The sequence below is a fragment of the Tympanuchus pallidicinctus genome, unplaced genomic scaffold (assembly GCF_026119805.1).
Source record: "Tympanuchus pallidicinctus isolate F22 unplaced genomic scaffold, pur_lepc_1.0 scaffold2, whole genome shotgun sequence".
NCBI lineage: Eukaryota > Metazoa > Chordata > Aves > Galliformes > Phasianidae > Tympanuchus > Tympanuchus pallidicinctus.
The window spans coordinates 33,551,442-33,565,407 of record NW_026294721.1 but is presented as its reverse complement, the minus strand read 5'-3'; the positions used below and the strand labels follow the sequence as shown (position 1 = coordinate 33,565,407).

The window sequence follows — 13,966 nt, the reverse complement described above, 5'->3', positions numbered from 1 at the left end:
ACAGTAGCCTGGATGCCAATTTCAGAGGAGATGCTATGTAAAACTGATGTGCCTCTTTGCTGAGACAGGACCATCATCCTGACAGAATACACAGTGGCCTATCTTCCTGTATGAAAGTAAAGTTGTGGTTTTGATTTAGAATCCAGAAAACAGAGTAGAAAGCTCTCTTAACTGGAAAAAAAAGAAGTACAATAGAGAGATTGTTAGTAGCTAGATTCCCATATGTACTTCAAAGCATGAAAGACCTTGATATTCTATGTGTAACAGTGTGTAACATGAGTTCCACCAGCTTCTACTGAGCACTTTGCATTTCTGTGTAAGAATTTGCTGAGGGAAAGTGGGCAGATTTCTTTCTCTGCTTTTCAAAACAAAGACATACTTACATCTCTTCTCTTTTCACCTTTAAAAAGAGGTAGAGAAAAATACTTCTCAGCATTTATTTTGTTGTCCTGTGCTTATCTGGGTAAATTCTGCCCTGTTACAGCATAAGCTTCATAGGTCAACTGTGACACTGCTCTTCCTGTTTAAAGATAAGTCAAAACTTTTATTTGGTGCGATTGCACTAAAACCTGTGTTATACAAATGTCAAGTGGAAACTTGTTCTTGACTTTTATGTAACTTCTATAAAATTAAAAACATTTAAAATCTCAGATAAACTATAGTGTAAGATGTGAAAAATATTCCTTGGGTTACATAGAGGCAGTTTTCAGAGCCAGAAGTGAAAACTAGTCTATAGAATTGTCTTGTAGGACCATCTTTGGCAGTCTTTGTTTTTGTCAAAGGATGTTTGATTCGAGATCTAATATCCCTGGAATAAGCTGTCAAATGTACTGATTTAGGTAAAGCCAGTTAATGCTTCCCATTGGTTTCTGTTCTTTTCCACTGTGATGTCATATGTAAGTAGTATTTCCAGTGGGAATAAAGGAAACATTTTTTTGTCCAGCAGCGTGCTACATAACTGCATGTGATTACTACTGAATTTCCTCTTTTCCACAGAAAAATCTGTGATCCAGGCCTTACATCCTTTGAGCCTGAAGCTTTGGGTAATCTAGTAGAAGGGATGGACTTTCATCGGTTTTACTTTGAAAATGGTAAACATTCCTTTTTCATCCCTGTGTGCATTCATCTGTTCCTTATGAGCGTGTTTCTCCAATCTAATCAGCATTTTTGTTTGGGAGTTAATTGATCTGGGTAGAGGAAGGTGGCATTAACTTTTTTTTTCATTTGGAGTTCCAGTTGAATTTTTTTTTTTTGTCTGTTTCTGCTACATTCATTCACATATCATGGAGTACCTTAGAAGGTGAAGAACAGTTTTAAGTACTTGTAAAGAGAATAATAAGATGTTAAAAAAAAAAAAAAAGTGAACAAGTAGTTCTCATAAAGTTTTTTCTTTTGCAGAAAAGGAGTACATTATGTTATGTGGCTAGTATGCTTAAAAGGAGCACCACTAAATGGTGTGACTACGGAGTGATTACAAGTAAAAGTCAGTGCTTCCAGTGAATTTATAATGACTGCTACTATGTGATATTTTGGGGAAGACATGTAGCTTTTTGTGTACTGGCTTTTATAGTAGAATTGTGACGGCTCTAAGAAAGAAAAATCACCCAAAGAGTGGATAAACTATGATAAAGTTTTGGAATGTCGTGTAATGAAAGTGCATTACATTTGGAGTAGACTTGACACAAAAGGAAATAAAATATTATAAATGAAGATAACGAGTTTATCCAGTAACTTCTGAGAAATGTTTCATCAGTAAATGGAATTATTATGTTACTAAATTATCTTCCTTCTCAAAAACAGAATTTTCCATATTTTTCCTTTAACATGTTTGATTTCATTACTTCAGCTTTTTAGTTTTCAACATATAAATCTTTGACATGTTTCTTTTTTTTAAGAAAAAAAAGAACACCTTTGTTTTAACTGAAAATATCAAGTACAAATGCAAATAAAATTACCCTGCTTTTTGTTTTTTTGGTTCTTTTGGTTTGTTTGTTTGTTTAGTCAGCAGGATTTTAAAAGGAATCTCGCTGTTATTTCTGTTACCATTGTTAAGAAACTATTTTGAAGTCCTTCCAACAAATGTGCTGCTGGATGGAAGAGAGGGAAGTAACGTATAATAGCATACATCACTATATGTTGTTACTATTTAAGGTGCCCCAGAACTGGTCACAGTCAAATAATTGCATATGATCAGTTGCAGAAACTTGTTTGGCCCTTTAAATAAAGTAATATGTACTATTAAACATCTGACTGGTTGCCTGACAGGAAAGGTGAAGGTGTACTGTATGCTGTGACTGTGCTCATTTCTACATTGTATCTGAGTTAAGGATGATTAACAGTAAACAGCGATTATTACCTCCATATTTTTGTTTTGTAAGATGGGGTGAGATAAGTCGCTCTGCCTTGCATAGAGAAAATTTAATTTGTCCTCTGTGTGTGTTTTGTTTCCTAGCTTTATCCAAAAGTAATAAGCCAATCCACACCATTATCCTCAATCCTCATGTCCACCTTGTGGGTGATGATGCTGCTTGCATTGCATACATACGGCTCACGCAGTACATGGATGGAAGTGGGATGCCAAAGACAATGCAGTCAGAGGAAACACGGGTCTGGCACCGTCGTGATGGGAAATGGCAGAATGTTCACTTTCACCGTTCAGGGTCACCAACAGTACCTATCAAGTAAGAAACAATTCATACCATGATGTTAAACTATGTATGTCAGACCAGGTAGTCTAATGGCTTTTTTTGGCCTTAAAAACTACAAAACAGTCCTCCTGATAGCATAATTTTTTGTGGTTATTTATGCAGTGTGTACTATATTCAGTGTTGTGCCTGCAGTGTTTGTGTAAATATTTTTTTTTAAATAATGTTTTGTTCTTGTTGTTTTCGGCTGTGATATCCACTGATACAGCTCAGTCCATGAGTTGAGAGTTGTAGAGAAAAATGATTTAATATAGATAAGGGTTGATACAAGTCACAAAAATGGGATTGGAAAACTTGAAATACGATTCCAGGAAAATGTGGAGAGGAAAAAAAAAAAGTGATAGGATACATGGAGCTGTTAGAGCTGACTGGAAAATGTGAAGGAAAAAAAAAACCCTGAAATTTGAGTAGTATTTTCTGTAATTTCCAGCCACCTCTATCCACTCAGGCCTACCAACATTCTTTACAACTCAATTTTGAGTCAGTTTATGTATTTCCTTTGTAATGTCATATGAATACCTATCATGTTCTTACCTTTTTTCCCATGCTCCTTTTGCTTAACTGCTGAGTGGTCACTGTCTAATAATACCTCCACTTCTATGAGTAAACCTCTCGTCTCTTTTGTCATCATTTTTCTGCGTCAGTTCTTTGTTGTTTTTTGTGTTTTTTTTCCAAATGCCCTCTAACTCTAATACCCTCAGTCATGCTGTGACTCAGTGTGCACAAACCTGAATTCCTTGAGCCAGATATTCAGCACATTCACAGTTCTTTTAAAAAATTAGAGTCATGGCTCCTTCAAGTGGTTCTTCTCAAGTCTTTTGCTTTTCTTCTGCTTTTAGCCTTCACTAACTCTGCTGTGTCTCTTGGAGCCCAGGTTGGCCTGGGCTTTCATTAAGAAGACACTTAAATTAGACCATTTCTCAAGTAGGCAACACTGGCATAGGCTTTAACTTGCTCGGGTGCAAGCCTTCTGTGTAAGATATAATTACTTTTGCATGAAGTGCCTTAATGTGGATAATTGCTGAATTTGGCAGAGTGAATGATGAAAGCTTAGATTTCATCTTTCGAACTTCATCATGTCCCATAATTTACTTGCAGAATCATTCCTGTACAAAATAATACTCAGTTATTAGGGAACATAGAATCATAGAATATCCTGAGTCAAAAGGAACCAACAAGGATAAAGTCCAACTCCTGGCTCCACACGGAACTACCTAAATGCAATAGAACAAAGTATTAAATTTCAGTGAGGAAGATAGATACAGAGATGTATATATTTAGGAAATATATATATGTATTTAGAAGAGGAGTGATTTTGTTACCTATTGATAACTGTAGTGTTTTGTTTTTTAAAGGGAAACCAATGAGAGAACCATGTTGTTCTATTTTTCACATCACAGCTGCATTGCCAGTGTTAAAACAGATAATATAGAAAGAATAATTGCATCTTCTTGAAATGCAGTTATTTTTTGATGTTTTCATAAGGGTGTTTTTTTCAGGGGATCTGACCTGGATATGTGTAGAGCCAGAAAACATAAGTGAGACAAGGTCAACTGCCCCAGAGCATCCTGGACAGGGTCTGTAGCAGACTCCTGTATAGAATTGGAGTAGGGAATTATTTCATCTTTTTTTGTTGTTATTCTGTTTTTTGAGATGGTTGGGGCATAGGAAAAAAAGCATCTTTTTCTTTTTTTTTAAAAAAAGAAAAGCTTTCCTGACCTAATTTATGGCACTTATTCTTAGACACTAAAAATCAGAAGACAACAAAATAACCATCCTGTTACTATTTTTATGGAAGATTATGGAATTTATTCAGCAATACATGTGAAAACAGTTCCAGTAATGATTTACAGAGATGTACTACATAGATTCTACAGCTTCTTCTGTTTGAGATATAATGCTGTAACAGGAGCCTCAGTACTAGTTCACATAACACGCAGCATGTGCGATCACAGAAGATGGGCTGCTGCGTCCTGTGACATGTACTGTTCCTGCAAACACTCACCAGTGCTAATTTCTCTGGAATATAATGAGCATGCACAGTGTGTCTGGCTGCCTCAGAGTCTGCAGAATGCAGATCTCAAGGGAATACAGTTGCATATACAGGCCTGAGATGCTCCCCACAGAAGCTGTGACAGTATTTCAGACTGTCAGTTCTTTATGTCTGCTCATACTGTCTAAGAAGAGTAAGGATTATGGGACTAAGAGGAGTTGCAGAAGAAGCTGAGACCTTTTTTTTTTTTTTTTTTTTTGTGAATCTTCCCATTTCTATGCCAAATTGTCTAAGACAGCCATTTATTTCCATTTATTTATCCTCAACTGTCATTTCCAGCCAGCAGCTATAAGGAAACTTGCTGAGCGTGTGCAGCTTTGTGCTTCCTATTACTTTATATACTATTTCTGAATTACCCACTCTTCAAGGTCATTTGGACTTTTCACACAATACTCCTGTTTTCTTCTCTATTTATAATGCCTTCCACCTTTGTGTAAATGTGTTTGTGCTCAGGTCATTGACTGAGACTCCTCTAGTCAGATATTTCCCCTTCCAGCTCGAGTACTGTCATTTTTCTTTGTTATTTTCATTTGTATTTTTCTGCTAAACTACATCTTTTCAAATTTGTGTAACATATTCCCACATAGCACTGTGTCAGAACTCACTTTCTGTCTTTACGATCATCTTTGACTTTATATTTACTTTTCCAGTCAGACCAGCAATTCCATTTTTTGTAAATTTTCGAAGAAATTCAAATTGAATTCATTCCAGATTATCCATGTTTTCTTCTCTTGTATTTGAAATTTACAGTCTATGACAGTTTATTTATTACCAACAATTATATAAATACATAAATACCAGTAATTAATAATGGCATTTATGTAATAATAATAATAGAAAAAAAATCTTACTCATACTGTCTGATTAAGAGTTTCAAATCTAATAAATTTGCAAAGGCAGTTAATTATAGCTGTGATCTGCTTTTGCAAACATAGTATCCTATGTTATTTCAAATCAGTTTGAGCAGATTAGCTTATTTATTTTGAGGACTGCAGTAACAAGTGCACAAATCCAAGGACAGAATTGAGCTCTCTGGTAGCAATAGGTATATGGAGATATTTCCTGAGGGCAAATATGATTTAGAGGAGAATACGAACACAAAAATATGTTTAGTTTATGTATGAATTTTATTTGTAGTTTTTGCTGTGAGACAGACCAGACAAATTTTAGTTTCTGTCTTGAACATTGTTTCTCTGTATTTGAGTGATGTGTCTGGTTCTAGGAACTCGTTCTCTGTATTCAGTTAAGAGTATGTGCTACTGTATTTCTACAGAACTGTATCTATGTGTGCGCAATGAGTGGGCATACATTGTTTAGGCATTTAAAAACTACTGGACCTGCAAGTGATTCCCAAACCTTAATACCTGTGATTCCCAGGTCTATATTCACTCACTTTATCACATCTTACACTTCCTTATACTTTCCTAAGTTACATACAAAACAGCAAGAAACTTGAGTAAAGACTTTGTTCTGTGTTTGTACAGTGCCTAGCACAGCGGGATCCCATTCATGACTTCGGCCCCTAAATGCTACGGTAATGCAAAAGATACTGTGAGCTCAGTTAACTACTTTCTTACATTTTCCCTTTCTTTCCTTATTTCTTTGCATATTCCTCTAGCATGTCTTGCATGTAAATGGCATCTGACTCTTCCTTGTTACTCAGTTCAGTTTTTGTGTGAGAATCTCACTCTTGCACAGTGACTGTAATGCTAAGGAAGTACGTTTAACTGGAAGAGTGACTTGTATTTGAATTTTGCCCTCCCTCCTTTGAGGAGGTGATTAATTTTTGTTTTAGCACTCTGTCTGGCATGTTGTAAAGATTGAAAATGTGTGTAAAGTGGTTTGAAAAATAAAACAGTGCTTTGCTTGAGCATTTGGGGCTTTTACTTCCTTTGTCTAGTTTTCCTCACAGGACTGTGTTAAATGATCTGTTGAAGGCTTTATTTAAGAAGTACTGGCTAGCACTTGAGCATGTATTGTTATCTGGTGATGATGCTACTTCAGTAATGGCAATCTTTTTTTTTCTCCTTCCTCCTAGCTAAAATTATCAGCGGTGCCGCTCTTGTATTATCTGTACCCAACGCACCTGGTTTAGTACCATCTTGGCCATCCCGTTCTCTTCATGAATGTTTCTGAGTGCATGAAGTTGTGAAGGTTCTTCATGTAACACATTTGTGATGCACCATTTTGCTGTGTATTCCATCTGTACACTGTTAACATTTCAATGAAGGTGATGTTCTAAGCAAATAGAAAATAGCAAGGCAGAAAAGAAAAAAAAAAAATACACTTCATGTACAGCAGTATATACAGGATACATTTGTCATCTTTTCTCCATTTATGCCAAGTTTTGACAGCCAACTTCAAAAACTATCCTATTTATAAAAAAGAAAAGAAACAAAAAATACACTTTACCCTCTTTTCTTAAGAACTGTTTTTTGACTCCTTTTCCCTTGAGTCCTCCTTGGTTTTGCTTTCATTCTGATAGGAGTGGTTAGGATTTCTGCTGGCAGCTCTGTTATTATAAAACAGATTTTTATTATATCTTGTAGATGGACAAAATCACTGATAAATGAGGAAGTGATAATATCTTGGCTTTGTACCAGCTGAAGGCTTCTTAGTTTATTAGTCTATGTCAACTGGAAAAAAACTTATGATTTGCTGGCTTGATTACTTCAGGATTAACTGTCAATATTCTGGCTAGTCAGCATTCTTCTTTTTTTCATTGAAGTTTTTACCTTTGCTTTCATACTATGCTAAATGAAAATTTATATTGAATAATTAATCAGAATTAAAAATCATAAGGAACTAAGTGACAATTGAGAGGCAGGTTTCGTTTAAAAAGAGATTCTAAAGAGATCTAAAAAATAGATTTTTATCACTTTTAGAGTGCACTGTAAAGTTAGTATGGAGTCTTTAAAGCATTTTACATTTTTGTTTAAGCTATAGACCACATCAGTGGTTAATATACTCTAGAAGTATTAGGCCTTAAAAGCTTAGTATGAACAGTTTGTTTACTTTCCAATGTTGCTGTTGCTTCTCTGGAAATGTATTATGTCTACACCAGTTTTCTAGTAAGGCTGTAGTACCTTTCCACAGATTTGGTTTTTTTCCCACTTCGCCCTCATTCTGTTCTTGGTTTATGAAAATCATCAGGCAGCATACAATATCAAGGACAACAATCTCTGCAGCTTTACTAGTTTGTTTTGACTCTTTATCCCTGGCTGCAAATGTCTGTACATTGTGCAGGGAATGCTCTCAATGTCGGTTCGGAACACAAACTTTATGACAGGGACCGTTTTTGCTTCCCTTACAGAGCTGTGAGAGTGCATCCTTGCAAGGATTTAGGCTTATTCCCTTCCATTTACGTAGAAGAACGCAGGGATCAGTTATTTCTTTTTCATTTGTTAATTATTTTATTACCAACAGGGCTAACTGTTTTCTGCAGCGCTGTATAATGCATGATATCTCAGTGCTCTTTTTAGCAGTGAAAACTTCACAACTCAGCAGCCTGAAGTTTATAAAATGGGAAAGCTTCCTAATTTGTATAATTCCACCTTTCTGTGTTGTTACTAATCAAAAGCAGTTCTTAAACATTTTGATGTTGTTGCTAGTGGATGTATGGTAGATGGATTTAAGCTTCTCTGATAATTATTACATGATTTTAAACGTATATATTTAAAATAAGCATCTACAATAAATGTGTTGAGCCATATTAACCTGCCAATGGGATCTGTGAAAAAGAGTAATGGCCTCATTTTTTTCTCATTAATGTCTTTACCTTTTTCCTTTTTTTAATTTTTTTTTTCTTTTTTTTTTTCTTTTTTTTTTTCTTTTTTTTTTTTTTTGTGAAGCGGCTATAAGTGGCATAACTGTATTTAAAATTAACAAATTAGTTATAGGTTGTTTTGTTTTTTTTTAACATACTTCTAACATAGCATGTGGTGTTGACGTATTACTGTAGATCAAATTTGTCTTCCACACCAAGATGTGAGGAAATTGTGATTTGTTCTCTCCACCACGACTGAATTATACATTTCTGTCATTTTGAAACACTGCAGTTTACCATGGGATACAGTGTACATATTTCTTGCCATAATGGTAAATGATTGATATATTTAAGGATTAATAAATTTGTGATTTCTGCTGACACTGTGCTTGTGGATTGATTTCACAATTAATTGTGGTTTTGCGCTGGAAAATGTGGAGTGTCTGTTTGAATTAAGAAGTCGGAAATAAGGATGTGGTCTCGTAGAAGCCAGATTTGCCGTTTGAAAATACAAATATTTGCTTTTGTGATCTGTCTTTTCATTAATTCTTTTTAACTGTCTTTTCTGAGGACCCAGTTATACATTGTTTATAGAGTGATTTGTTGATAGATTTCACATGTGCTTTGTATTTGTAGGTCCATGGTCAGAAGTGTTTGAGATAATTTACGTCTGTAACTTTCTGTCTCCTTTTTATGTTTAGCACCTAACACAAGATGCTATAAAAGAATAATTATTATATGTCTACAGTTGCAGGACTTAAAAATGCAGTAAATTCCATGAATAAGTAGGATTTCAAATAATATATTAGTTTAAAAGTTCTCATATATGGCTATTATGATTTTTAGGCTTTTTAATCCTGTGCTGAGACACAACTGAAAGCAGCTCTTTTCTAGCAGCGGAAAAGAGAGACTGAAGGAGGAGAAGACTCAACTTTCAGCTTCCGTGGGTCAGGAAACATAGAGCTGGATCATTTCTCTGGCTCTGCGCCTAGGGTGGCGTAACTGGGAGCCAGAATTATGGCAGTGGCTTCAGTGTGACAGTGATCCAGAAGCACTGCCTCTTGAAGGTGCACAGGAGTATTCCTGTGTACTGAAAATTGCAGTGCTTCCTTTTTGGTGGCATTTTGCTATGTAACTGTAAACAAAAAGAAAACAGTTATGAGAGACCTCAGAAGTTTGGAATGTTTCAGTAAACCTCAGAGGAAGTAAAAATGGTTTAGTCTGGATGGTTTAAATTTTGTCGTATCACTTCTACCTACTTTCTTTACTCATTTTTTCCACTAACTGCTGTTCCAGAAATCAGTGTGACTTCCATTTTAACTGTGTGCTTGCAGTAAACTGTTTGACAGTGGAATTGTTACTAATTTCAGATATGTAGATGAGAAGGAAGTGTGTAAAGCATAATGACCAGGAGAATGATGGAGAGAATATATTTGCTGAATGTCAGGGTGAGGATTTGGGGGAGAAGTGATTTTTATATTGCTTTGGATTTTATATTGCTTTGGTCTTATAGCACAAGAGTTTTAATATGCTGCCTCCTGGTGGCTTTTTTAACATTGTTTTCTAGTTAGGAAGGCAAAAGATGATGCTATTTGTTCTAATCAGAAAGGAACTCAGTGGTTTCTCTTCTTTTTTAATGTGAGTAGGACTGTACAATATTCCACAGGTTGAAAACGTGTATTTACTTGGTCTTGAAATACACCATACACATACCTGGAGGAATCAGATTGACTCAGTTTTCTGAAAATGGGCTCTCAGTTCACAGTTAAGAAAATAAACGTCTCTCTTCTGGTCATAAATAAAACCCAGAGTTCACTGTTTCAGAAATTAACTTAGCCATTTCTTCAGTGTGTTATTAATGTTTCGTAATATACCCTCTCCATGGAAAAGCTTGTGGAAAATTTAATTATACCATTCTTCACGTCTTTAAAAAAAATAATAATAATAACTTGCACTGTCATATTTTGTATGTAACTCAAGAAAAGAGCATTAGTCTGAAAAATAGCTATTCCCTGGATAATTGATCCAAATTACTTAAGGAGACTTGGCTTATTTCCTCCTAACAAATTGGTGGTAAAATACAAGAAAAGGAAACATTGAATGAAACTTAGAAAGTGGATGAAACTTAGAAAGGATGCAGTGGGTTAAAAGTCCAGTGCTGCAAAGTCCAGCTGCTTAATGTTGGGTTCCTGTAAAGATAGTCACTGTGGCAGAAGCCTGTTCAGGAGCTTTTGATGTCCATGAGAGGTGAGGCTTGTCTACAGTGAGGACTGTCTATGCCTAATATGAAAGGAATCCTGTGTATAGCAAACTAGAAGCCTTTCCTCTCTTCTCTCCCTCTCTTACACAGATATCCTTGAGAGTAGAACATGTGGGAATGTTTCAGGATCTGCTTCCAAGATAGCGTGCATGTAAAGGGAGGAGAACACTGCCTGCCCATCTGCTCCAGAACAGCAGCATGAAGCTGCATATTTCCTGCATACTCCTGTACAGGGCCTGAACCTAGGCAAAAGGCATTGCAAATAGTAAGTTTGGGGAAAAGGAGAACATTTAATCACAGTGTGAGAGGAAAAGAACCAGTGCAAAAAAGGACACGTTGATAGAAAACAGGGTTTACAAGTTGAGAAGATGGGAGAGCAGTATATCCTTATTTACAGAAATGTTGTATTCTTTTTTTGAAGATGTTGCCAGAACCCACTAATGTCACTAGACCATCCTGTGAACTAACTGGGAATTTGGCCCCCTTTTTGATCATAATGCCTTCTAGTTAGATAATTGAGTGTAGCAAATGGCTGGAACAAATTCTCTTCTCTAGGAGATTAAAGCTGCAAGAGCTGAGACTGTGTAGCTACGTTATGTCCTCTGAAAGGTTGCATTAAGTTGCAGAAATTATCATGAATCTGACACAGCTCATGGCTGAGAAGGGCTATTAGGGCATTGGTGTTATTTCTGCTATTCCCTGAACTTGGCCTATAGCAGAAAGTCACTGCCTCAGATCAGAAAAGCAACTATATGTCACCAGTTTCCCTGATCAGTATTGGGTATTTCCCCTGTGTACTATCAAGCTAGTGCAGCAGGAGAGGGGAGTGAATTTCTAGTAAACAGCTCACTGCTCTGAGAGAGTTCAAGGCAAACAAAACAACCTTACGGTGGGAAGGAAGAGACCATTCCACTCTTTCACCACTCCTTTTCCCACCCTTCTCAGGCATTCGGGGTTGGCTTTCTGAGAAGACAGCTGCCCAGGACCAAGGCCCTGGCAGTCACAGATTGCTAAGTAACAGAGGTAGTCAAGGGATCATGCTAGCAAGCTACCAGCAAGGTAGTAGAGGTAAGAGCCCATGTTCCTGTGCCTGATGGCTCATTTTATAAGCAAAGTCACCGCTGAACGTTGGTACCTAAACAAAAATGAAAAACACTAATTGAGAAGGGATTACTCCAAGGCACACATCTCTGGTGATACAAGGCACTAACTCAAACATTGTATGGAACTGTTGCATTGGAGACATGGTAAGCAGGGGAGCAAAACCAAGAATTCAGCTCCAGGACCTGGTAGTAGAATTAAAGATGCTTACAGTCTCAGTAAAGAAAAAATAAGTATATTAACACTTTCATGAAGGAAGATTTTAATGGTCTACTGAACTCTTGCTGCCTTTGTACAGAAATTATTTTAAAGGGTACAGAGTAACTGCTTGGATTGTTTGTAGACATTGTTGATGTTACCTTATCTGCTGGTGATAGTACCTGTATGCACATGATCACATCTTGATGTGTACATATACATTCCATGGTGACTTTCTGAGCCTGGCAACCAGTACCTTAAACACAATGTAAAACGGGATTCCCAAATAAATCCCAGGAGGCTTTGCTATGTGGAAGATCTACTGAAAGCTTTACAGTGCTCACACTATAAGCAAAAATATCAGGAGTACCAGAGACTGGTGCCAGAGGCAGCTGATGGTCTGCGCTATGGTTTTCTGCAAAGTAACAGAGGATATCAATGGGCAAGAAGCATTGCTCTGATGGGTGAAACTGTGAATTGTAGCCTGAATGGATGAGATTAAACTGAGTTTCATTAAAATCCTAATATAGGGAGTAGTAGACACAAGGGGAGATTTTATATTTACTTGCTGTTCGGTTTTGGGCCTCTCTGTGCAGTTTTGGGCCCCTCACTACAAGAAAGACATTGAGGCCCTGGAACGTGTCCAGAGAAGGGCAACGAAACTGGTGAGGGGTCTGGAGAACAAGCCTTATGAGGTGCAGCTGAGGGAGCTGGGATTGTTCAGTGTGGAGAAGAGGAGGCTTGGGGGAGACCTCATTGCACTTTACAACTTCCTGAAGGGAGGTTGTGGTGAGGAGAAAGGCCTTCTCCCAGACAACAGGACCCGGGGAAATGGCCACAAGTTATACAGAGGAGGTTTAGGTTAGACACGAGGAAGAACTTTTTCTCTTAGAGAGTGGTCAGGCACTGGAATGGCTGCCCAGGGAGGTGGTGGAGTCGCCGTCCCTGGCAGAGTTCAAGAGGCATCTGGATGAGGAGCTATGAGATACGGTTTAGTGCTTGTGGTAGCAGTGGTAATGAGAAGACGGTTGAGCTAGATGATCTTGTAGGTCATTTCCAACCTTGTGATTCTATGATTCTATGATTCTTGGTGCTCCGGATATCCCTGCGACATGCTCTTCACCTTACCTGTCAAGAGAGTCCTTTTGCTGTGCACATCTGTCCTTCCACTCCTTCCTGAGAACTCCTCCTTTCTTAAGATAACTGATCAAGCCAGCTGTCCCTGACCTGTCACAATATCCTGTGATAACAGCATTCCTTTAGAAAAGCTCAATTTGCTAAGCCACTGTGATGCAATTGAGCTCCATTGGCCTCGAAAGTCTCCAGGGGCAGGACTTCCACCACATTTCTGAACAACCTGTAAAATAATTTTTCCTTATATCCAATCTAAATCTAACCGCTTTATGCTTCAAACTAATTATTCAAATTAATTATGTTTCAAACTAATTTACTCTTGTCCTGTCACCACAGACCATGCTCAAGAATCTGTCCCCTTCTTTCCTGTCGCTCCACTTTAAATACTGAAAGGCCACTATCAGGTCACCTCAGAGCGTTCTCTTTCCCAGGCTGAAGAGTCCCAGCTGAAAGACAGTCTCTTTCAGCCTGTCCTCCTAGGAGAGATGTTCCATCTCTTGGATCGTTTTTGTGGCCCTCCTGTGGATGCACTTTAATATGTCTATGTCTCTCTTGTGCTGAAGATTTCACACCTGGACGCAGTTCTCCAGGTGAGGCCTCACCAGTGCAGGGTCACCTCCCTTGACCTTCTGGCCACACTTCTTTTGATGCAGCCTAGAATGCGGTTGGCTTTCTGGGCTGCAAGGGCACATTGATGGCTCATGTCCAGTTTCCTATCTGCCAGTACATACTAATCCTTTTTGGCAAGG

The 13,966-nt window shown here is 37.5% G+C and overlaps 1 protein-coding gene across 19 annotated transcripts in view; it reads left to right on the top strand.

The window, feature by feature from the left end:
- Positions 1–8,905, top strand: part of CAMK2D (calcium/calmodulin dependent protein kinase II delta) — a 162,871-nt gene extending 153,966 nt beyond the window's left edge. For 17 of the 19 annotated variants that reach the window (XM_052681549.1, XM_052681541.1, XM_052681532.1 and 14 more), the window contains 4 exons: positions 997–1,091; positions 2,453–2,681; positions 6,243–6,292; positions 6,797–8,905. In XM_052681549.1, the coding sequence (XP_052537509.1) occupies positions 997–1,091; positions 2,453–2,681; positions 6,243–6,249 (331 nt within the window). In that variant the 3' untranslated portion in view covers positions 6,250–6,292; positions 6,797–8,905. Of the gene's footprint in view, positions 1–996; positions 1,092–2,452; positions 2,686–6,242; positions 6,293–6,796 lie in introns of those variants that run through there. The other 2 variants (XM_052681533.1, XM_052681537.1) reach the window with 2 other exon arrangements.
- The last annotated feature ends 5,061 nt before the right edge of the window (positions 8,906–13,966 follow it).